The 25783-nt window shown below is 41.5% G+C and overlaps 1 protein-coding gene across 1 annotated transcript; it reads right to left on the bottom strand.

Moving 5' to 3' along the window:
- On the bottom strand, nucleotides 1-25493 carry acin1a (apoptotic chromatin condensation inducer 1a). Its single transcript, XM_086042951.1, has 18 exons — nucleotides 25302-25493; nucleotides 21238-21303; nucleotides 18743-18854; nucleotides 18609-18664; nucleotides 15316-18429; nucleotides 14357-14512; nucleotides 14122-14201; nucleotides 9068-9125; nucleotides 8710-8749; nucleotides 7882-8024; nucleotides 7665-7808; nucleotides 7398-7581; nucleotides 4812-4957; nucleotides 2123-2230; nucleotides 1938-2045; nucleotides 1546-1852; nucleotides 1358-1470; nucleotides 1-1274 (listed from the first exon to the last, which is right to left on the bottom strand). Exons 1-18 carry the CDS (start codon nucleotides 25437-25439, stop codon nucleotides 948-950), a joined length of 5400 nt encoding a protein of 1799 aa, XP_085899077.1. The 5' UTR covers nucleotides 25440-25493; the 3' UTR covers nucleotides 1-947.
- Nucleotides 25494-25783: the final 290 nt, after the last annotated feature.

Genomic DNA, 25783 nt, shown 5'->3' with positions numbered 1-25783 from the left:
TATTTTCAAACTTTTTACCAATTTTTTTTAATTATTTGTACATTCACCACTGATAGGCGTAATCAAAGAAGAAATAAAAAAAAAAACAATCAAAAACAAAGCATTTGTACTAGAATGGTAAAATAAAAACAATATTAAAACCATTGGTGAGAAAACAAAATAGTACAATCTCCCCCTCGACGGCCTATAAGCCCAACATGATGTGAGCGTCAAAAGACGGCAAGGGAAGAGAACGAACATAGATGAGATAATAATAATGGAATCTGGTGCGACAGAAAAAGTGTCGCCTCCAGTCTCCATGTAGAATTTTTTTTTTCTTCTCCAAACAGCTGGAGAGAGGAACACTGCATTGCCTAAGATCAAAATACTCCAAAGCTGCCTCAGTTAAAAAGGTATGATTAAAGATGTCTGTACAGAATGCCACACACGTTGGCCACAATTCAGCACACCTCTGCAAAGAGACTAGCTTTCTCTTCCTCTGTCTCTCGAGGCAGGATGGCTGAGAAGATTGTTGGTTTCCATGCAGCAGCAAGTCCTCCTCATCCAAAGTGCAAGCCTGTTTAATGTGGAGGAAAAGAGCAATTGATGGCACCAATACTTTCGGTCAGAAGGGGAAGATGGGGATAAGGAATTAGCCAGCATGCCGTACTGCTATGCTGCTTGGAGGAAAGTCCAAGAAACAGTGATGGAAAATGCATCAAGACAATATACATCAAACCTTGACAAGGAGTGACACATACAACGCTGCCACTTTTCTGGTCCCCTTTCAGCATGTCTGCGTGTGTGCGTGTGTGTGTGTGTGTGTGTGTGTACATGTGCTTTGAGGTGAAACAGAGAGAGGGCGACGACATGGGTTGGTCCATTGCTGGGTCTCAGTTGGAACAAAGTACATGTAGTGGAAGGCAAATGGAAGAGGGCGGGTCTCTCGAGACAGTTCCATCAGCTGATTAGCGCCGCCTGTCTCGCGGGTCGCTGCGGCTTCGGGAGCGTCTGCTGCCCCCCTCCCCGCTAGCCCCCGGCCTTCGGTAGCCATCCCTGTGTTTGTCAGTGTCCCTCTCCCTCTCCCTTTCTTTACCTCTGTCCCTATCCCGCTCTCTCTCTCGCTCCTTGTCTTTCGCCCCCTCGCTCCGGTCTCCCGTCGCAACAACTCCACCTTTGCTTCTCTCCTTGCGCTCTTCTTTCCTTTTTTTCTCCTCCTCCTCCTGCTGCTGCTGTTTCAGTCGTTTCTCACGCTCCTTCATCCGCTCCGCTCTGGCGGCTTCCCTCTCGACAAACTGAAATGAAGACGGATGAATGAAGGTGTCCGAGCATTGCTCTGTACAAGAGGACGTGTGAGCAGAGGCTGGGCGCTTTGTACCTGTTCATCAGTCAGCGGAAGCCAGTAGATGCACGGGGCTGCTTTAGTTTTCCGAAAGAGATCATCAAGAAGTTTCGCAGGGGGTTCCTCGGCGGCTTTCTCAGCGGCTTTCTCTGCAGAAATGGACACCAATACAAACGGTCACCTCACGTGAATAGGCCGCGCTTGCGCCGTCTTGTGGTCGTTACCTTTCTTTTCACTCTTCTTCTCTTTGCTCTTTCCCCTCTCCTTGCGCCGTCTCTCCCTCGAGCGTGACCTCCGAGGACCTCCCTCCCCGTCATTTCCAGGCTTCCCAAACTCCCGGACCTTGTCGCGATCCCACTCGCGCTCCGAGCGCGCCTTCTCCCTGCGCTCCATTTCCCGCTCGCGTTCGGCCCACTGGTCTCGCTTGGGGAGGAGGGACGGCAGGCCCGCTGCTTGAAAACGGTTGGCGGCCAGCCACTGCTCCTCCGTTCCGGGTTTCTCTGCTGCGCCCAACCCTTTGTGGAAGTCCAGCTACAAAGCACACACAACGTCAGGCGAACACTGATTTTTATGTTCAACACACAAAAACATAGATGGGCTCTTGAAGGCTTATTACTTCATCTTGCTGGCAGAAGTCTACGTTAAGAACTTTTGGGTTACTCTGAGGCCACTTGACTCCATGAAGAGCTTCTCGTGTGGCAACCGCCTCTTCTGAACTCGAGTACTAGACAGAGCAAGGTGCCGAGTTGACTCTCATTGCAATTGTTGGGTGAAAATCACACCTGAGTAAAATGAACTCACAGTGACGTAGCAGTGAGATTTGATTTTGTCAATCCAGAAGCCGTCCTCCACCAGGCTGCCAGTTCTGCCCAGCAGTTCCTTCAGTTGCCCGAGAGTAAACGGCCTCACCTAAGCAACATTATTGCACAGCACAGTCGCGTTATAACACAGACATTCGTCAACACTAAAACATTTGTGAACTGTGTACAATTGGTACACAGTACGATCCAGCACTAGAAAGAGAACGTTTTGTGTAGATTCTGAATTTTTGTTTTAAATCAAAATACACAAAAGCACAGTGGATTAAATCCCACATCTGACAGCAATATACTACTCGTATGAATATTAAATTCATTTTTCCCATGTTAAATGTATATTGCTGCCAAATCCACCACAATATTGCGACACTGCAAACACATGAAAGGCCATAAATTAGCCGAAAACAAAAGCCACACACGACTTTGTTGCAAGTGCGCCCTGAAGAGAAATCAATAAAAAGAAAAAATGGTCTTATCGCTCTAGAGGACAACACGGCCAGTAGTGTGTGTCTTGAAGCTGTTATGGACACAGCAATACCAATGTCAGACTACATGAATGCAGCCCGATTTTGTCTCGTAGCCGATTTTGCGTTGTCTTAACGCATCGCAGCCCGTGCAGTGTGACACACTCAGCGATTGGTCGTTTGGCGTCTGGGACGCTTCACGACCACCACAATAGTCTGGCATGTCAGAATTTTTGTTCCTCTTGCCGCATAGTGTGACATGTCCTCCGATGTCATCCTACGATGTCATCCTTTAACTCATGCTGCGTTTGCAAAGCCAGTAGCTGATTAGCAAATATGGAGTGTATCATAAAACAAATTTGTTACCTTAAGTTATTTTTGGGAGAATATACTTTTTTTTTTTTGCCTTTTCAGAGCAGAAAACAAACGTACATAAACACATATATAATAGGGATAGACCGGCCGGGCCAATTATCGGAGCCGATATTTTGCATTTTGGCGATTATTGGCATCGGCCTTTTTTTTCATTTTAAGGCCGATAAATTAATAACTGCTTTATTCGTGCTTGCTGCAGAGTGCTTCTCTCTCTGTTTGCTGCACGACTGGCCCTGCCTCCATAGGCAGATTGGCCGGCCCAAAGCACCATCTGATTTGGTTCCTTGTGCGGTGCGCAACAGCCAGTCAGCATAAAGCTGCGTGCTTGCCTCCTGCTCGTTCTCTCTCGCTCTGTCTCCTGGACGAGCCAGGCACATACACGACGGGAGTCGGCGAGTTAGTAGTTCAAGGTAATGCAATAGACTTCGCTGAAATTTAAGTAAATGTCAGTCTACTATAACTCACTTGTAACATTTCTATGTCATATAAACACAAGGGGCGGTTTTGCTCGCCACAGTAAGCTGACTTGCGGCTCAAGATAACCACTCCCCCAATGTTACAACAGTTAATTTGCTTTGTGAATGACATCCTCCTGAGAGAAGTTGCTGATAATATCGGGAAATGGTGATAAAAGTAGGACGGACATGAGTGAGTGAGTGCGTGCGTGTCTGTGTATAAGCCACGTAATGAAAATCTAAACTCAACTTTATTTATAGAGCACTTTAAAACAACCACCGCTCCAAAAATTGACGACAAAGTACTGCATGTGAAAGTCCGGTCTTGGAAACATGCTTATTTTTCTGGCTAGTAGCTGTGTTGAGGATTCACTTTTATGTTTTTGAACTTCAAAACAAAGATGTGTGAAAGAAACATTTCAGTTATAGTGCATTTTTAGAAAACTATTTACTGTAAGGAGATGTTTGTTTTCATTGAACTATAAGACATGCAGCTGAGCTCGGGAGCTCCTTGCATTTTTTTTGTGAGACTTAAAACAAAGTTGTCTATTTTCTAAGATATAGAAAAGCTTTAACATCTTGTACATCACTAAAGTTGTTTAATAAACATGGGCTTTAGGCATTTAGTTTTTATTTTTCATAAATTTGACATCATTTTACCCCTTTTTTCTACAAATAAATATCGGCTTCAAATATCGGTTATCAGCAGCCTTGACTACTAATAATCGGCCCCGATAGGCCCTGAAAAAAGCATATCGGTCTATGCCTAATATATAATGCCGCCATCGACATGACAACACAGCTGCTTGTCCTGCCTCCCTGACGGACCCGCGTGAATGGACATAATCTTGACAGAAGTACACAACAATTGGGCGGGGTCGCGTCAGTGACGGACTTATAGAGTGTGACGTCTCGCCTGGTCCAAGACACAGAACGATATTATCTGGTACATTGTGAACGTCAGAAAAGTTGTGTCGTTTGAGAAGGCCATCACTTACATTATAACAGTTTAATGTTAGAAACCTGTATATATCGTCAGCCTCTTAAAATAATGGCCAATGTCATATTTTGACAAAATGTATTTTTTTTGCCTTAAACATCTCGGGATGCTGGCCACCTCTGGTGAAATCGGCTGCATCCTCAGTTAAACAGATCTTTGATGCCTCAAATGAAACTTGAATGTGGTTCAGTTTTAAGTATTTTCTGAAAAAAACTAAAAAAAAAAAAATGACTGAAGCGATCATTTTAAGAGGACGACCATGCCATTGATGATAAATAAGAAAAGATGCATTACGAGACATTTTCAAACGACATACATATAAAAAAGTGCACACATGAAATGCTGTTGAGTGATTAAATTTAGCATTTGTTTTCTCACCAGGTTGCTGACGTGAACAATGCTGGAAACTTTGCCCCGTGGAGGAGACAGTTGTCTGGTGGTGCGTACGGGGTCGTCAATGGTGATGGAAACACCTGTTCTTTGCTGACTGATGGAGCGACGAATGAGGGTGTTATCTGTGGCCACTAAGACAGGGATGGCAAAAGAGTCATGGTAGTGGTAGAAATCCAACATCACCACACATTTTGATTAGATCCAGAAGGCTGCATTTTGATTTGATTATTGCAACATAATTTTCCCCCAATAAATTATTGGCGTGACTACATTTGACTATTTTTAAAATCATACTTGCAAAACTACACATTTTCATCAGGCATTACTGGAGCACTACCCATATATAGAAAATATTGTATTTTTTAAAGGGGAATCAACCCTGACATTTTTTTCCAAGAATATGTTCCCAGCAAGGCCCATTAGTTGAAACAAGGAATTATGATTAATATTGCGTTTGTGGAATAGAATCACAACTGCTCAGGGCTGAGGTAACGACCAATCATGGCTCAGCTTCAGAAAACAGGTCAGCCGTGATTGGTCGTTACCTCAGCCCTGAGCAGTTGTGATGTCATTTTCAGTTGACAGAAGTGACAAAATGGCCGCCCACATAGATGGCTAAAAAGGGGTGGATTTTGCTGCTTAACTCCTATTCCACAAACGCAATATTTATCAGAATGCCTTGTTTTAACTAGTGGGCTTGCATAGAACATATTCTTGAAAAAAAATATGTTTGGGTTGACTTCCACTTAAGAAAAACAAGTAAGCTGTGAAATTATTGTACTTCTTCCGACCCCTTTTCAGGCATGTTGAAAAGGACATACCGCATTTTCCGGACTATTAATCCCGTTTTTTTTCCATAGTTTGGCCGGGGGTGTGACGTATACTTCGGAGCGATTTATGTGTGAAATTATTAACACATTATTATATTGTATCATTTGCCTTTTCAAGGTCAGCAAACAATACACCAAACAACCACAGGAGGGCGTTCTAAGGCTGCATATAAACCTGCATTACATATTGACTTTACAACGGGCAGAATAACCTGTAGTGCAGAGCTGGGCAGACCTGTAATATCATTTCACATAAAGAAACTTAAAGATAAATCCTTAACGCTATTAAAATGCATGGATAATTCAAACAGTTAAATCATAATATTTTGTTAAATAAGTAATTAAAATATCGATCCAGCCATCCATTATACCGCTTATCCTCACAAGTGCTGGAGCCTAGTATGATAAAAAGGCAATTTGACTATCAATAACTTAATCGATCTATGACCGTTTTGGTGAGTTTAAAGTTATCTTACCTTGTAGTGTTGTCCACATTAATTTTGAGAATTTACACTGGCTGAAGCGGGTAGTATAGACCAATTGATTCCACACCAAGGCGGAACTAAACTTTGGTTCCCCCCAGTCTTTCTGACATACCTGTTGTAAATTCCTCATAAGTGCTTCGTTCATACAGGCATTGGTTTACTGTTTAACTTGTGTGTTTTACACCAGACATGTTTTCGGGCAGCCAATGAGTCCTTTCTTTACGTTGATTTATGTCGGGCATATTGTTGGACAGCTAAGGGGTCCTAACGAGAGACGTTTTGAGTCTGTTAGCCGTTAGCGGCTAGCGGCAGATGCGCGCATCTTCGTCGTCGTGTAGCTCGTCCAGGATTGAGCGAGTTGTTGAGTCTGTGGAATGGATTGGAGTGCTAAGTGAAGCCACATTGCTGCCTATCACTGTGTCCGGTCACGCTCTTTGATTCGAGTGACTGTTTGGATGAGGCGCTCCGGTGAATCCCCCCAAATTCACATTTCGTTGCTGTCCTGTGAAAAACACTTATCTCCAATTTTGGAAACTTTTTAAAATTTTCACTTTCATGCAATTTCTGTAACGCAGAAACATGATTCAGGTCAAAATAAGAAAATGAAAAAAAAACGGAGATAAGGGTTTTTCACATGACAGCGACGATATAGTGAATGTAAGATAAATGTTACCATCGTAGCTCGGTGGAAATGTGTACTTAGCGCACAATTTTATTATTTTGAATTATATGGACACATTTCATATCAACGTTACGCGACGGAGGCAACTTGGCTTCCAAGTGGTGGAGGGGGTGCATTGTGTAATGTAACGTAAGCATACCGTTCAGCCTGTTATCTGTATTCCATTTTTATTTTAAATTGTTCGTTATTTAAATTGTAAATGTCATGGCTGTTCTTGATGTTGGATTTTGTCAAATACATTTTCTTAAAAAATGCAACTTATACTAAAGTGCGACTTGAATATGTTTTTTCTGCTTTATTATGCATTTTATGGCTGGAGCGACTTATAGTCCGGAAAATACGGTATATGGAGGAGGTGTATTAGTAGGTGCATGGGCCTATAGTGTTTATATTTGTTTGTGTAGCTCTTGACATGCCGAGAAAGAAAGAAAGAAAAAAGGAGAGAAGGAAAGAAAGCAGGATAGAAAGAAGGAAAGAGAGAACGAAAGAAAGAAAGATAGATAGAAAGAAAAAGAAAAAAGAAAGAAAGGGAAAAAAGGAAAGAAAGAGAAAGGAAAAGAAAAAAAAAGGTTACCGGTACTGATTTCTCCATCCTGGCTGGGCTGGGCTGGTGATTGGGTTTCCATGTTCTCCACAGGTTTCTCTTCATGAGATTCGGTTGTATTGTGGTCTCCCTGAATGTCATTTTCCTCCACATCCTCACATCTCCTCCTCTTGCTCTGCTTCTGTCCATTCTCTTGGCTGTCTGAAGGTACCTCCTACAATTGAGACATCAGGTCAGCTCGCCACGATTCCGGAAAGCAGCAAAAGGCGCACACATTCAACTAGCTGTATAGCCTACTTGGGTGACAGTGCGGCGGATCTGAAGGTCCTGCTCCGGAGGCTCTTGATCTTCTTCCTCGGCTTCAGACAGAACAACTTCTTCAGGATGCAGGTCCACAACAGCATCTTGGCCCGCACCCGGCCGGACGTCAGGGATCAGAGACTGGGAACAAAATACTTTATAAGCGTTTTTCAGTCAAGACAGAAGAGTGTCAGTCACAGCATGCTGTTCAAACCTTGAGTGAATCTGTGGTGATGCTGATGGAAGTTTTCTTGGCAGTGACCACAGTGCTGGAACCCCACCTCCTCTTGCGACCACCTGCAGTCCCACATTCCTGATCACCATCTGTATTGCGTGTCCCTGGAGAGGACTTACTGCCTATCATTACAACAAAAAATACAGTCAGGGAAATTATCACATAAATTATTTTACTGTATTTCTGATTCAAGAAGATACGTGCCATTTCCAAAGACAACTTTAAATGATGGTTCACAAACCAAAACTAAGGGTGCATTCATACTAGCATGCTTAAATTCACACTAGCACGGCAAGCACTAGCATGCAGCAAATCAACCATTCTCAGACTTGTTCTTGTTGGCTATGCTTTTAAAATGCACTTGGCTATTTGCTTGTGTAACGCATCCTGCCAGATTGTAAACACAATAATTATATGACAACATCTATAAATTCAGGCCAGAGAAAACCAGCTATAGGTGCATGTACCAGGTAAATGAAAGATTAAGATTAATTGGGGAGACGACTTGAGTTTTAGAATCAGAGTGTCACAAAATCAACTAGTTGTTGGGAGAAATGCTAATCTGTGTCCTGGAAAAAAAGGCACACTATTTTGAAATGGACGATGTTCAACTATAAACAGAATAACTTGTCAAGTCAAATAGTTTAACTCAGTCAAGTCTTTTCATTTTCAGCCAAGCAAGTCACAGGTCCTACAACTAGCAATTCCAGTCCCCTACCCCCACCCTCCCAGCAGATTGAATCCTTGATCTAATCTGTATAATAAAAATAAATGAACACATTAAAAAGAGATAAACCATGTACATACTGCTAAGAGAGATCTTCCGAGCTGAGAAGGCCTTGTGTGCCTGAAACAGAAGAAAAGTAACCCAATTTATAAGGGAGGATGGATGACTACAAATGCTGAACACTTAACTCATTCACTGCCATTGACAAATTTACTTGCTTTTTCACAATCCAGCCATTCAATCCCAGGATTTTTTTTTTTTTAAACATAAGGGTAAAACTGGGTCTGAAACTGTATGGCAGTGAATGAGTTAAGGCTATCCTTCTGCAGGGAAAGTGTGCAGGGAAACTCTGGATTTGAGATTATAATCTTTTGTTTTATAGATTAGACAGTGTGCATAAAATACAAGGATGAATGAACAATTGTACTGCTGTCCTACCTCCTCGCTGGCCTCCAGAAGCATCTCTGACTCTGCCATGGCAGATTCAATCACCTGCCTTCATTCCATTTTGTTTACATAAGCAGAAAATGAGAAAAAAACACGATTGCATGGTTAGTAATTAAGTATAATTATATATATTTACATTTAAGTAGGAAATTAAATCAAATTATGACGAAAATATGAATTACTCATTCAAATGTATTGCTGTCCATATATTTATTACGATCAACAGGTTCACCATGCAAACCAAGCGAATAACCTGTAACGCCATGATTCAACACTACAGAAAATATTAATGTTCGCCATAAGACTGAACGGGGGCGCGAACTGAGACACATGGACCATACACTGGCGACGAAACGTTTCCCAACACCGCGAAAAATACTACGCGCAAACGTGAAAATGAGAAGCAATATTATTGCGTCCGCAGTCCGCCTCAAAATCGGTTGCGTCCGCCCTGGCCGAGACGAAACGTTGCAGAGCGGTGACGCACAGTGCGCTGAACGCTCCCCTCTGCTGGTGTCACCTCAAGGGAGCACAGTAGTAGCAGCTAATACAACTTTGCAGCGAACACACGAACAAGCGCGGCGTCAAACGATGCACACAAGCGGGGTGCCGCAGCGAGCTAAGCTCCCGCTCCCTCTGCCATACCTTCCTCCCACCACAGGTTACTCTTCTCCGACAGCGTTCATGGCTGCTTCGGCGGCCAGGGATAAGATGCCAGGGACGACGGCTTCGTCTGCCATTTGGCTTGTCGAATTTGATCTTTAAAATATCAAATCTTACACCGCTTATAAAAGCGCATCGGAGGTGCCATAGTATGTCGCAAAGGGAAGAAAAAAATATTATGAATCAGGACCCACGTGTTGGCTTCAAGGCAGACACGACTATTGCCTGATAGGAAATCCTTCCGCATGGAACCGAACATTTTTAGATGAGCTAATCTGTTTCCGCACAAAACCAGTGATGGGAATGTGACTTTGAGGAGAGGGGAAAAAAAAAAAAAAAAACATTAGCCAGTTATCCCTCCCCAAAAGTGACTAGTTTCAAGGGAAAATGCAGCCCTCCTGAAAAGTGAGTCCATCAAACAAAACCAACAAAAATCAATGTCATGTATGTTTACTAAATGCATCAATAAAAATACCACAATATGATTTTTAAGACTTTTACATTAATTGCAACTTAATCAGCTTCTATATACTACGATACCCGATCTATTTTCATGGCATGCATACCCCTACTCTGACCACCATGTTGGTAACTGGTGCTTTGAAAGAGTTTGACTCAAGTGGGAATTGCTCACCATCAACATGGAGAAACACTTGTATCCAGGGCATAATGTGCATTTAACATATCAATTAATTCATTCATGGAAATATAATGCCTATATTTCCAGTTCTAGAAGGCTGCTTTAGGTTTAACTATGCTTGCCGTTCCTGTTGCCCAACTGCCTCTGATTGGCTTTTACTCTACCTCAGCCAATTTGATCACTTTCCTCTGTGCACCGGCTTATCTCTTACGGCACAGAATAAGCATCACACACAAAATACCTACATACATTAACAACAGAAAGCCCCACCACTCTTTTAGTGGCTACACACTTGCTTAGGGAGCTGGTGAACTGTGTTACATTTTGATTTGTCAGAATACGGTATACATTAGTGTGTCATTATTCATACATCATTCATGTGACCTTAACTAGTACAACTGAAGTAGAAAAAAAATCTTTAAGAGATGGGAAGTAAAAATAAACTGAGGTTTTAGAAATGTGAAGACCCTCATAACTGAGGGTGTGACGATGTTCAGAATTAACCAGGCATATTCTAAAGCATGTAAATCAGAGTCAGCACACACACAATTTAAAGTGCCTCTGATGAAGCCCAAATTACAGTGATTAAAGCGGATATCAACCCCCCCAAAATATTTGCAATAATATGTTCTATTTGCCTTCACTATTTTAAACATGGCATTTTGATTTGCGTTTGTGGGATATGAGTTAAGCAGCAAAATCCATCCGTTTTTAGTCATCTCAGGAGGCGGCCATTTTGTCTCTCCTGCCGACTGAAAATTACATCACAGTTGCTTAGGGTGAGTTGAGCCATGATTGGTCGTTATCTGAGCAACTGTGATGTTATTTTCAGTTGATAGAAGTGACAAAATGGCCGCCCCCTGAAATGGCTACAAAATGGGTGGATTTTGCTGCTTAACTCATATTCCGCCAACACAATATTAATCAGAATGCCACGTTTCGACTGGTGGGCCTGCATAGAACATATTCTTGTAAAGAAAATTTGCATTGCATTAAAGCTTAAAGTGTTGTGATTATTAAGGCTTCCGTCTTGCCAATCTAGCCCACGGTCTACACTTATGAAGACTGTTGTCACATACACTAAACAGCCCATACTTGCCAGAGCTTCCTGTAACTCTTCCAATGTTGCTGTCTGCCTCTTGGTTGACTCCCTGACCAGTTTTCTTCTCATCTTTTCATCTGTTTTGAAGGGACCTCTTGCTCTTGGTAATGTCACTATTGTGAGATATTTTTTCAACTCGATGATGAATGGTTTTACTGTGTTCCATTATATATCTAATGTATGGATATTATTTTACACCCTTCTCCTGACTGATACCTGTGAACAATGAGATTTCTCTGATGCTGTGGAAGCCCCCTGCGGACCATGGCTTGTGTTGAGATGTCACTACAAAAATGTCAGGAAAAGCGTACCACATAGAAGAGCTGAAATTTAAATGGTGGCAGAGGTGTGCTGATTCCCATTTTATATGAGTTTGTAGATGCACCAGGGATGAAAATTATTGGCTGATAACTGAAAATGAGGAGAGCAATGTCGAACACTGAAATACCAAAAGAAATTATAGTACTGCAGCTATAAAAAAATATATATATAATACATTTTTAAAATCCTCAAATGGAGCATTTTCTGCACTTTGCCAAATTTGTAGGCGGCTGTGTTAATAAGATTCACTGATCAGATTTTTTGGGGGGGGTCAATATCTGATTTTTACATGTCAACGTGAACAGTGCAATTGCATTATTCATTTATTTCTACATCTTAACCCAGGCCTCTATTATAAGTGGGTATAACTCGAAGATGTATCCAATTCAACTGCAGGGTCAAATGGGCATGTACCAGCTGGAGTGTAAACAATGCATGGCTTCAAATTAAATAGTTAATCCTCTGTTTCTGTCTTTGATTTTATTATATATATATATATATATATATATATATATATATATATATATATATATATATATATATATACATACATACATACATATACATATATATACATACATACATATATATATACATACATACATATATATACATATATATACATACATACATATATATACATATATATACATATACATATATATATACCTATATATATATATATACCTATATATATATACATATATCACACATATATATACACACACACACACATATATATACCCACATTCCAAAAGGACTTCATTACACTGGCTCCTGGTTACTACGCCTAACCAACCACCTGGTACCAAGATTTGTTGTAATGAGTAGTATTCTTTTAAATGAACTGATTCTAATTATTCAGTAGGGCAGCCACAAAGGTTTATTTTGCTAGTCGACTAATCACTAACAGTAGTCGCGATTAGTTGACTAATCGGATAATGTATAAATTGTGTCAAATCGCAGCAGAAAGCTGCTCTTATAATAAGCATCATTCGCTTACAGCTTAAATTCTTTATGTACAAACTAATCATGAAGACAAGATGATAGTACATACAACTTGTATTAAACTTGGCAACTAAAGCCATCATTCCTGACATGTTTATAAATAAAGGAGCGACTTAAATTGATGGTGATACTGGCCTTAAAATTTGTAACTGTAATTCCTTAGTGCGTTTTAAAATTGAACCAAAATTATACACTATGCAGAGTTGCACTAATACAGTGAAATTATCTATGAATACAAAAAGAAGTACTTGTATACATATTTCACTCTTCTTTGGCACCAAGACTTTTTTTTTTTTTTTAACGGAAGGTAGTGAAATCAGAGGAGTAAATTGGGCAAATGCTCTGTGCGAAAGAAAACTAAAATAAACACTTGTATTGCTTTTTAATTTTGTGTCAATTTAAACTTAATCAAAAAGGTTTTGTTATTCTTTTCACTAGTGTGCATAATTTAAAAGTAGTAAATTGATCCACGCAATCAAAATGTGGTATGCACCTGTAACAAAAAAAGGAATTCTTTTTTTTTTTTTGCACTATATTACAACAAACTTAATTATGGATTTCGATGTCCACCACAGGCATAAACACAGAGAGTTTTGGTTGTTAATCAACGTGAGTTTACAGATCAATGGCTGCTTAATCCATAGAAGATGCTATGACGTGTTAGCGTACCAAATAGGAGCGTTACATCAAACGCACCGCAACGTGTGTATGCTAACTGCAGCTAGCTTCTAGACACAACTGTGCCTATGTCAGATATGAAATCAGGCATAAGCACAAACTTGCTTCCTTTTTTTAAATGATCGGGCATCCCCATTGTGCTGCCACAAAAGGCAGGTTTGTATTGTATTGAGTATATTTGGTGAAATGCGCCGTATCGGACTCTGTTGCCAACACGAATTAGCCCTTACATTGTAAGGCTTACACTATTTTACCCACAATGCTTCTGTTTACATCACCCGAATGTGCGTTGCAGATAGGAAAACAGCCAGCGGGAGAAGAGCGAGACGCGGCAGTCTCGAAAGAAAAATAATAACAAAAAAATGAAACAAAATAAACAACGCACCGACGATCGTGATTAGTCGACTAATCATGGCAGCCCTATTATTCAGTAGACTTAAAAGAACTGTAATGCCCATCACTCAGATAGATAGATAGATAGATAGATAGATAGATAGATAGATAGATAGATAGATAGATAGATAGATAGATAGATAGATAGATAGATAGATAGATAGATAGATAGAGATACCCATGTGCATTCCATTTATTGAGGTCCCACTGAACCCACTTTACCCCGACATGAGAGCAGACCTTTGTTCATCCTTTTCCTCCAATGCGTTGCCATCTTTCCTTTTCATCTCGTCTCCAGTTGGTGTTTCAAGGAATGGTTTCTGGGATATTAAGAGGCACCAAAATGTTTAACATATGAAAGAAGGGAGATAATGTAAAGCCAGCCATTAGAAATGTAGAACCATTGATTGGATGAAAAAAAAATAATAATACAAAAATAATGATGATGATAAATTGGGGAAGTAGAGCCACTAACCTTGGCCTGACTGGCTTCATCATCTGCTGTGTTTGTCTTCTCGACAGACCTTTCTCTTTTGTAATGGGAGGCCTTTTGAATTTCTTTTATACTGACATCTTGAGCCACAGCAATCACCCTGCACTGTGGTGCAGCACTTGTGTCACGTTTTCCTTCCTAAAAGCAAGCAGCAGATAAATGACATTGGGGGCAACATTTCCTACCTGTGCATTTCTGTACATGCATTTAAGACTACTTTTAGAGAGGGTACAGAGCACCAACACCATATCTGCAACTTCATGCCTGTTATAAATCTAAATTGGTTCTGCTTAAGCCAGGTTCACACGGCAGGATAATCGGCCCAATTTTAGCTCTGAATCTCCCCTCTAACAATCGTAGTTCGGGGCCGATTCTGGTAATGGCTCCAAAGATAATGTTAGAGCAGGTAATCCTGCCATGTGTGGTGTGCTCAGACGGATCCCGGTCGCTCCGAAGGACGTCCGATCTCAAATCGGTGATATTCGATGTTCCCCGAGGACAAACGAGCACGGATGCAGTTGATAATGACCTGCAGCCGATCAGAAAGTGAGGTAGCGGGCCGGAGAGGAAGCGCAGTGAATCCAAAATCAAAACAGTCATGGCGCAATAGAGCCCTACTTGTTCTTGTGTCAATTTTTTCCCCTAAAAATAATTCACAAACTAGTGCCAAGGTCAAGACACGATCTGAGACCCGTCCTGCCTCTTAATCCGACCGCACCATGACAAAATTTTGATACGGTCCATCTCGTTCATTATTTTAAACCTGCATAACACATCTTCTTTAATTAACTTACGTCAGCAATATTGTGTTTCTGTGTGATGACAGTAGTTTATACAAAACACAGCTGAAATTGATAACTATAAAATAATGCCCAACCCAATGTACCATTGCTGCAAACGGTTTAAATGACAAGGAAAATGGTTCTACTTGGATTGCCTACCATTCTATTTCTTGAAGTGGAGATTTTCTCAAGAGAAGAGGAGGATGAGGAAGAAGACCGGGATGATGAGGAACCAGAATCAGATTCAGAGGAAGCAGAATCATTAGAGGATGAACGTTTTTCTCTTCTCTGTACAGCATTTACTGGGCTTGCAGAAACCTTGTCTTTATCCACATCTTTTAATTTCTTGGTGATTTCCTTGGCAGGCTCATCCTGCCTCACTGAATCATCTTTTACATTGTCCTCTAATACTTGATTTGTAAAACCTTCTTTGGAACTTGTTTTTTTGTTAAAGGCTGACTCTTCCTCAGACTGGGTCCCCACCTGACCCAGTGCTTTAGTACTAACTTCCTGTTTTACGTGGCATTCCTGTTCAGCAGAGGTTTCACTTTCCTGCTGTTCTCCAAAACTGGCAGGGGAGGAGAAAAGTGACACCTGAGACTGGGGTGTATCGGAAAAGGTACGATGCCGCTTGATGACCATGGATGTGGTAGACTGGGCCTGAATTGGGAGGTCCCTCAAGAACCGGAATTTCTTCATTGGTGACTGCGTAGATGAGAGTGATGTCCTTGATTCTGCTGCTTGGAATTCACTCTGTGACATTGGAGCTTTGGCATCTTCCTGGCCTTCTGCCTCTGTTTTTCTATCTGGTCCTGCGAAAAGGGGAGGGGTAACACCAAGCTGACTATCACACATGGCTGGAGGGAGTTTACTGTCTGACTCCTTGGCTGTTTTCTTCTCTAAAATTTCCTGTTCACTAGCCCTTTCCATTGCTATTTTTTCCTCAATACTGCTTTCAAGAGCTGCATTTGAGGCCTCCCTCTCTTGTTCCTTCCTATCACGTTTTAATCTCTCTTGCTCCTCTGCTCTATCACGCTCTAACCTTTGCGCTAGTCGCTCTTGCTCTACACTTGCTCTCTCTAGACGCTCTCTCTCTAGTCGCTCTTCCGCTACACGTTTTCTCTCTAGATGCTCTTTCTCCAGGCGTTCTTGCTCTAGACGCTCTTGCTCTACACGTGCTCTCTCTAGAGCCTCGTTCTCCAAGCGCTCTTTCTCTACACGTGCTCTCTCTAGATGCTCTTGCTCCAGGCGCTCTTGCTCCAGGCGCTCTTGCTCCAGGCGCTCTTGCTCCAGGCGCTCTTGCTCCAGGCGCTCTTGCTCCAGGCGCTCTTTCGCCAGGCGCTCTTTCGCCAGGCGCTCTTTCGCCAGGCGCTCTTTCGCCAGGCGCTCTTGCTCCAGGCGCTCTTTCGCCAGGCGCTCTTGCTCCAGGCGTGCTTGCTCCAGGCGCTCTTGTTCCAGGCGCTCTTGTTCCAGGCGCTCTTGCTTCAGGCGCTCTTGCTCCAGGCGCTCTTGCTCCAGGCGCTCTTGCTCCAGGCGCTCTTTCGCCAGGCGCTCTCGCTCCAGGCGCTCTCGCTCCAGGCGCTCTTTCTCTACTTGCAGTCTCTCAAGACGCTCTTTTTCAAGACGTTCTTGGTCTAAGGCTCTTTGTTTTTCTATACGCTCAAGCGCCAAGGCTTTTTCTTTTTCTAGTCGCTCAAGCTCTAAAGCTTTCTCTCGTTCTTTCTGCTCTTTCAAAGCTTCCTCCTTCTTCTTTTTCTCCAATGCTTCTTGTTCTTGACGCTCTTTTTCCAATGCTTCTTGCCGCTCTTTCTCCCGCTCCAGTCGCTCTTGCTCTAAAGCTTTTTCTTTCTCTAGCCGCTCTTCCTCTAATTTCTCCCTTTCCAACCGTTGCTGTTCCATTGTCCTTTCTCTCTCAATCCGTTCTTTTTCTTTTCTTTCTGCCTCCAAATTTTTTTCTCTTTCTAACTTTTCTTTTGCAAGAGCCTTTTCTCTTTCTTCTCGTTCCCATTTCAAAGCCTGCATTCTTTTTAACTCCATTTCTTTCTCTCTCTTTTCCCTCTCCTCGATATCCCGCTGGAAACGTTCTTGCTCTAAGGCCCTTTGCCTCTCCAGCTCTAGCGCTCTCTCTCTTGCCAAGGTGTGCTCTCGCTCATCCTGCTCCTTAGCCAAAGCTTGTTCCCTCTCCAGCTTCTCGCTTTCTGAAGAAAGTTTCTTTTCCAACTGCAAAGCTTCTCGTTCCTTTATTTCTAAGGCCTGCTGATGCTCATATCTCTCAATTTCCTTTCGTTCCCGCTCAAGAGGCTTTTTGCACGCTTCCTCTAATGCTTGTTCTTCACCAAGGCTTTTTAGCCTTTCTTGTCTTTGCAGCTCAAGGGCCTTTTCTGACACTAGTTCAGATTTCCTCTCTTCCATTGTGGAAGTCTTAAGCACACTCACAGGAATATGACTATGAGATGGATGTGTTCCGATGATGCCCTGGTTGATGCCTGTTATCATAGAAACTGGCACATGGCCTGCAGTGGTAGCCGATGAGAGACCCTCAACATGTTCTGTGCCACAAAATGATGTGGTTATTGGTGAATTGCTGTCTTTCCTACCCCCTTCCCCATTGCCACCAGGCCAACTGGTCCCGGAGAAAGCGCCTTCGGATTCCATTTTACGGGCCAGAAGAGTTAATGGGCCAGGTTTACGCTCCACATGTCCACTTCTCTGTGGCTCTGGACTGCTACTGCGGCTATCACTGCTAGATGAACCTGAGCTGGAGGTACTGGGTGAGTGCCGTGCTGGGGCTACATCTGGACTAGGGGGGCTCTGTTTCGGGGTGTCAGGCAAAGAGAATGATAACTCTGGAGGTGGGGATGGAGGAGGGGTTGGCTGGCGGAGTTGAGGAGATAAAAGGGAAGGGATGTGCTGTGGCTGCTGGGGTTGACGAGATGCTCCACACCTCTCACGTGTTGAGGGCCCTCGAGCTGGTTGTCTCGGAGTTCTCCTGCGAATGTTACTGCCCCAGTCATCATCATCATCACCATCGTCCTCGCCGTCCTCACTATCATCATCATCACTGTCAGCTGGGAAGTCATTGGCCGCAGAACTCTTCTCTGGTTGGTGCTCATTAGCAGGAGCATGCATTGTAATTGACCCAGAGGCAGGAGGAGCGGACATGTGAGCTTCCTGGTTGCTGTTAGCCTCTCCCTCATTTACTGCAGCAAAACGGATCTCTCCATCAGATTGGGCAGGTGGTTTGTGCTGGTCAGCCAAGGCTGGGGTCACATCCTATTGAGAAAATGGGGGGCGAAACGTTTTGCAGTGACATCATTACAATTTTGAAGCATTACTTGCACTGGCAGTTTTTTTTTGTTTATTTTTTATTTTTTTAAATCACATTTTAGCGACATATAACCATGTTTTGAAGTGGATTCAATAGACAACAATATGGTGGGAAATTGTCTGACCTGGGCTTGCGGAGGACATGCAACACTGTTATTAACATCTGTGTGTTCCTCTTGCTCTGTTTACGAAAGGTACACAAATTAAAACTGGCATCATCATTAACATATTTGCACCGACAAATTGTAGCTGTACTTACCATTAGCGTCATTCGCTTCCCGGGCCTCTTTCTCCAGACGTTGCCGCAAGAGCTCCTGCTGTTTAGCCAGATACTGCTTGATGATGCTATTCTGGCTCATTTCTTCACCAATCTAAATGCAGAAAGGTTAATGAAATTAGGCTGAAATTCATTGGGCAATCATCAGATACATTTTTGAAGATAGTGACAAAAACTACACTTATTAAAAGGGGGAGTGTGCAATTAAAAAAACAACAGTCATGCAATTAAAAAAACAACAACAGTCATACAATATATGTTAAAACTAGTGGTGCAACGGATCATCTTTGATCCATGATCCGTACAGATCAAGCACCCTGGTTCGGACCGGGCACGATCCACGGAATGGTTGATGAAAAACAAAAAATCCTGGCCACGTTCACATTAAGGCAATAGTCATTAAAACAGTAGCAGAGGAAGTCGAAAACCCTTATGGATCACATAAGTCGCATTTATGGGAGCATTTTGGCAACTTGGGGTGAAACGAGTCCTCAAATTAATGATACAGGATTTTTTTTCTGCCTGCTGTCATTCAAAGAGACATGTAAAGGAAGCTGCAAAAATACTCTAACACGCCACCTTTGCAAATGCTAACTTCAAAATAAAGCTTACCAAATCATACACTGAGTCATTGATGCGAGTGCAATAGACTTAGTTAGTAGACTTTTATTTTGTAAGTTGGCCGGGTGTTGGCATAACCGCTTAACTTGACTTCTGTTTTGGAAATTTCGGCTTGCCTTATCGCAGATTTAATTGACATTACATAGTTGCCACCAACATCAACGCAACGCCATCCCACAATCCTATTCAGTCGCTAATTTATGACACTAACAACACGCTAGTTAATTACACCGTCATTGTATGATATGGCACAAGTGTCCGTCATTACTGGCTTGCAGCTAGCTATTAGCATTAGTCACAAGTGACCAGCTGGTGGTTCAACAGCTGTTTCTTGGCTTACTTTTTAAAACTTTTTTCAATATTGTGGACCTAGATTACTTTGTAATGCACTCTCCATGTTTAAATGTTTGTTGTTTGATGCCTTGCACCTTTGCACATTCAAACAGTGAATGAGCATCAGGGTGCCCCCCCCCCCCAAAGGTCCCCAACTTTCAATAAACATAATTTCTTAGAGAAAAAAAGTACGGAATCAAATGCAACTTGAGGTTTTAGGTCATTGTGTTGAGAACATCACAATAAACATTATACTCATTGGCCTTTTCTTCTTCAGAAATCCATTTCAAATTTCAAAATCTTTCGGGGGCCTGTTTTTTTGGGGGTCACTGTGTATGTCTTCATCATAGTTATATTTTTTATTTTATGTTATGGTTATATCTTTATTTTCTCCAGTCTTGGGACTTATTGGGCTAACCTGGGACTTCGAGTACTATATTTTTTGTCATACCATGTAGAAATTTGTGTTGATATAACCCAAAAAGTCCTTGGCCCTTTGTATTCTTGACTTTCGGAGAAAGTAAAATTCCTTGACTTGTTGAAAACTCTACTTTAAAAGGGACCTTGACCACAATGACATGTTTGCTCTATATTATTTATTTGTTTGTACTTTGATGTGCAGTTTTGTTAGCGTTCACCGCGACAATATAATTCTGCCACACAAGTGTGGTTTAAGTATGTACTCTACTGTAAATCATCCATCCAGCCGTAAGGCACAAACTAAAGTGCAGATTACAAGAATAATGTCAACAAATCAGTGGCTTTACCACTTCCTAAATATGACTGTTTCATGAAACATGATACAGTATGTAAACACGGACGATTTTTCCTCCCCACATACAGGGGAGTTTTTTTTTCAACTTATGAGGCGAAAAAGATCAAGCATGTTAGATACTCGCCTTAATGTCTCACTGAACGCTAGTGCTTCAGCCTGCAGACTGCCTGCTCTGAAGCCCTCTGCACACCCTTCTTGATTCAGTATGAATTAATGAGAATTTATTACAGAAAGTACAAAATTCCTGAATTTGATTAATCTTCCCCTCCCATTTGTTTAAAGTGCAGAAGTGACTGCCTTCCTCACTCTTTGTGGTACTGTGAAAAAATACAGACATGAACAAACATGGGTTGATATTGAGCGATGGCTACCTACCACCAGTAAGCAGAGATTTGTATTTACACCAGAGGCCTGCTTACATCCCATGAGGTGGCAACTGATATTTTCTTCATTACTTTATAAGAAGCTATTGTTACAATATTGGAAAAACATGGATACTCCAGGAATACATAAATGGAAATCTTGAATGAAATATTTTTAAATATTGAGAGAACTATAACAGAAGACAACAATCAACAAAAACTGTTTGATTTTGTTTGGAAGCAAATATTTGAGTAATTAGTCCAACACTACTAGTACTATCAAGTTAAATTGATGCATTTGGTGTAATATTATTTATTTATTGCTAGCATTTTCAAATGCTAGAAATTTGAAGTCTGACAATGGGATGTAGCTTTGTAACACTTGCCTGAGAGTTTGGTTGAAGTCCAACATGAGTAGTGGAGGTCTTCTGCAGGTTCTCCAGCATGAGAGCCTATTATTGAGAAGAGATATAGGTTGGCATTGCACAGTAAAGAGCAACAAAGACAACGCAGAGAAGTTCTCTTTTTCCTTTTTTTAGCTCTAAATTTGATGATACACATACTGACCAACTCAAAATTTCTATTGGTCTTGTTCTGAAACTCTTTGTGGGCTTTTAGCTAAAAATAGCAAATAAATGAACAATAGCCATGACATTTATCCTAACAGAATGCTAACATTAAGCACAACACAGATCAATGTGCAGGATGCTTCATAAAAATGTATTTTCATGTAATTGTATAGTGTGTTTATACATTTTATTTCCTAGGGACGAAAGTGGCATGTATGAGCATTAACATAGAATGGAGGATTCCTCTGTTTGTGTGTATTTGATTTATCTACTGGTGACCAATACATTTACATGGTTATTTACTGGCGCGTGCAGGCTAAAACGACAAGTAGTTGTTGGGTATGTCTGTACCTTCTCTCATCTACAAAAACACTATTGATTTATGACTTCCTCGTTAAATAGAACCAGTGGGGAACAAGCTTGCTCGTGCGGCTCGAAAGTGCTCCCAAAATGGTCACAAATCCTCCCAATATTTCAACGTGTGCTTGTAAAATCGGAAAAGCTGGACTCTGATTGGCTGCAGTCACACACATTTCCACTGTTTATGGTGGAGGAAATATGCTCACAGCTGGTCACGTAATATTACGATTGTCAATCATATAATCAACCAGCCCTACTTACTGTACATACATTATGTAGTGGTACAGTAAAATCAGACATATTTTACCTCCTACAAAATGTCTATTACCTGGTTGTGCAAGGCTGTGTGGAAAATGTACGCTATCAAAATTCTGCACCAGTTCTTTAAACTGGTTCCTCAACAGTGTTGAATGGCTGAATCTCTGTCTCTATAAAGTGAGTAAGGCCGGTACACGCATAAAGAGAATATGAACCTCACAAAACACTAATTATCATGATACTGCCCGAGTTTGGCATTACTATAATAAAAGCTCACAACACTGTATAAAAACTCCCAATATTGTTAAAAATAATAACCTATGATATATATATTTTTTTAAAAACATATATTTTTTTTGTACACAATAACTGCAATGAGAAAGAATAAGCTTGGCCAGTCATTTTATTGTCATGTGCTCCTATTGGCTCAGCAGCGCGAAGTATTATCATCGTCCAAGTAGTTCACAATGCTGTGTTCAGCTGAAGCGGGTGAAACGTGATGCTTTTTGACGGACAGTTGCTGCTTTTAATATTGTATCATGACAATGACGATATCGTGGTAATGTTAAAATCACAATATCACCGGTATCGTTCCATCATCTAGTTAAGGGTGGATTTATCCCGATAATATGGGCCAAAGTGAGTAGGGCAGATTACTTTAAATATGAAACGTATTCAATATTTACAACCAAAAATTTGAATGTGTTTGAGGAAAGACTACAACTCTAGAGTCAATTTGACTCTGTGGATTTTGACATGAAGATAATTTAGCATCAATGAAGCACTCTGACTGACAAAAGAGGAATCTGCGGTAAATTTTAAAAAAATGTCCTACCTGATGTGTTTTTTGGGGGTTTTTCGTATAAAAGTGTTTTATACGGCAAGGGCTATTTCCCAAAGCAAGTCTTTTCTTACCAACATCACCATCTTACAACACTCCCGCCCACTTCGTAACCACTCAGCAACAATTGGCGCATGCGAGAGCTCTGCATTAGAGGACTGAATTCTACACCGTTGTTCTAGCAGAAATTTTGTGTGTGTGGTGCTCTGTGTTGAGATAATCGGAGCAGACCACACATAATAGGACCAAAACTGTTGATTGATATATATATTTTTTTAATCTTTACGTGCGGGTTCTGGCACAGATACCCAAAAATCCTTAAGGTTTGAAAAAATCCGTATGTGTGTGTGTGGGTGTGTGTGTGTGTGTGTGTGTGTGAATGAGTCCTGCCCGCGTCAACGCAAGCAAATTGACTGACAGGGGAGGAAAGAAGCAGTGCAACTGAGTGTTGATATATGTAAACAAAGACACATGTAAATGGCAATTTAGCAAGTCTGAAAACAACTATGGTGTCTAGGGCTGCAGGAAAAAGGAAAAATGACTAACTTGACGACAAAAAATGGTCGCCACAAAACTTTCTGCTTCAAAACTATAATTAATCATAATTATAAAAACCATAATTGCCATGCCCGGAACCATGTTTAGCCCCTTCCGTGTTTACCGCACAGACATTTGTTGCAGATGGACTCAATCCCTCAATCGGTGAGCGCTTGCTTGTAGTATTATTCGAATATGCCAAAGGTTTGTGGTCGCTTTAAACTAAAAAAGTATAACAATTTAGTTTTATGTCATTACAGCAAAGCGAAGCTGGGGTCGCTTGGAGGTGGGAACACAGGAACATAGATACGTAATTACTATTGCATGCTACAATACGTAAGGTAGGATTTTTATCTTATTTTTTTTTACTCATTAGCTCATTAGTCATTGGGGGGTTCCTGAATAGGTAAAAAGATTTGTTCGTGAAAGCCCTAATCATGTCCATTTTATTTCTCGAACGGTAAGTCAACAGAGTAATTATGTCTGGCCAACCCTCACTATAGTACAATTTAACTTTTTTCTCATAGACACTTTCCGGAAATGCAAGACCAGTTTGTAATATCAAATAAATGATTTGAGGATTAAAAGTTATAAAGGTCAGTGGACAGTGCCCCTGACTTCAGACACCAAGGACTGGGGAACAAATCCGGGTCATGGTAAACTGTAGCATCCAGTTGGGTCCAGCAAGACCCTTTACCCCAGGGGTATCCAGCTCCGGTCCTCAAGGGCCGGTGTCCTGCCTGTTTTCCAGCTCAGGTGCGTTGCAGCAAGGAGAGCTGGAAAACAGGCAGGACACCGGCCCTTGAGGACCGAGTTTGGACACCCCTGCTTTACCCTATTCAGTGTTTACCTGCCACTGTCGTGAGTGGGTTGCATCGGCAAAGGCATTCGGCGTAAAAACTGCGCCAAATATATCATGCGAGTAACTCTCTATGGCAACCCCGGACTAATAGGGACTAAGCCGAAAGTCAAAATAAACAAAGGCAGTATTTGTAACAGGAAATCAACATCTGGCACCACTAAGAGATTTTAGAATGAAAACAAATAATTTATGTAAACTATGTCAGGTTTTGTCTATGACAGACGTGACGTTATTGCATTTTTAAACTCCTAAAATATACACACATAATTTGATAACATGAAGAAAAGCCTACAGTGGAGAGAAACGTAAAAGCAAAAGGAACCATCATTTGTTGTTTTTTAGGCGCAGTTCTGATGTCAGTTGTATTGCCACCCGTTTTATTAAAAAGGAAATAATGTCAACGGTAACATTTGGGTGGTTAATGGCCAGTAGAAAAGTAAACAAACCAGCTCGTCAATGACCTACGGCAGCTCAAAGGCCTCAAACAGATTTTAAGAATTCACAGACCTTAAGTCGTCAGTACATAGCGAGAAGTAACAATACAAAAAGATGACTTCGATCACAACTTAACAGTCGTTATTTACGTGTTAAAATGTGTTACGCTACTGAATTAACATAGCTGCAAACTATTAGCTAGACTCTCGGGTGTTTCAGACAGACCCTGTAAACAGCAGAAATCTACAGAGGCCACTGCTAAACTCACGGCGTTAGCCAGCATAGCTAATGAGCTAACAGGGAAACATCAGCCTCAACACATATTTCGAGATGTGCACTCAAGTTGACTTAACTCTTTCTTCCAATGACCGGTATGCTCACCGACACAGAACACACTTTTAAGAAAACGCACAGAACAAATAGAGGCAGCATGCAATCGATTGGAAATTATTAAACGCCAAACTCCAGCTACTACGCTGTTCAACAGTAACGATACTCGGTTGTCGGCCCTCGAGAAAGCATCAGCCCGTCTCATCGTTATCCTGAACTCGCTGCAATGGTGGCCGCACAACTCGCAGTGGAACTCACCCCTTTGAGTCTTTTGACAAGAGCATTCTTTTGTCCACTTTTCGAGAGTCCCCTTTCCTCAAGAGCAGCTTTTAAATCTGCTACACGAAGAGACTGGAGTGGTCTCCCGTCCAGGGTTACGTCTTCGAGGTCCGCCATTTTCCGTTCCTCTGGACCGATTCCAGCGAGAGCGTCGAGCAACGCCCTCCTACGGACGACGTCATCGCCGACAACTTCCTCTATCCGATATCAAAAATACGCTTGTCCCTTTTGATTTCATTCACTACATATTTTTAACCTACATTTATTATTTTTAACCTTTGGTTTGTAATATAATTTTATATTATGCGAACGATCGTATTTGCGTAATTTCTGCGCAGTTCTGATACTTCTGAAAGTCAACTTTTGAACAGTCGCTTTCGGCAGCGTTCACGACCGTTTGGTTTTGCCCTCAGTTATATAAACACTTTATTGGACGTATTAATTATAATTTCAAACGTCTG

This window comes from Filicampus tigris, chromosome 10 (genome assembly GCF_054856515.1).
Source record: "Filicampus tigris isolate MCC_2025a chromosome 10, RoL_Ftig_1.0, whole genome shotgun sequence".
NCBI classification, from domain to species: Eukaryota; Metazoa; Chordata; class Actinopteri; order Syngnathiformes; family Syngnathidae; genus Filicampus; species Filicampus tigris.
Note: the sequence above shows the minus strand (reverse complement) of the source record. Positions and strands in the feature narration are given on the sequence as shown.

Bases quoted from the DNA above. Each gene is read 5' to 3' on its own strand.
- acin1a (XM_086042951.1), bottom strand. From the start codon at position 25,439: ATGGCGGACCTCGAAGACGTAACCCTGGACGGGAGACCACTCCAGTCT. The intron at 21,304-25,301 runs GTGAGTTCCACT...TCTCAATAATAG, and splicing joins TTGTCAAAAGACTCAAAGGG to GCTCTCATGCTGGAGAACCT. The intron at 8,025-8,709 runs GTATGTACATGG...TTGTAATGATAG, and splicing joins TCGGAAGATCTCTCTTAGCA to GCAGTAAGTCCTCTCCAGGG.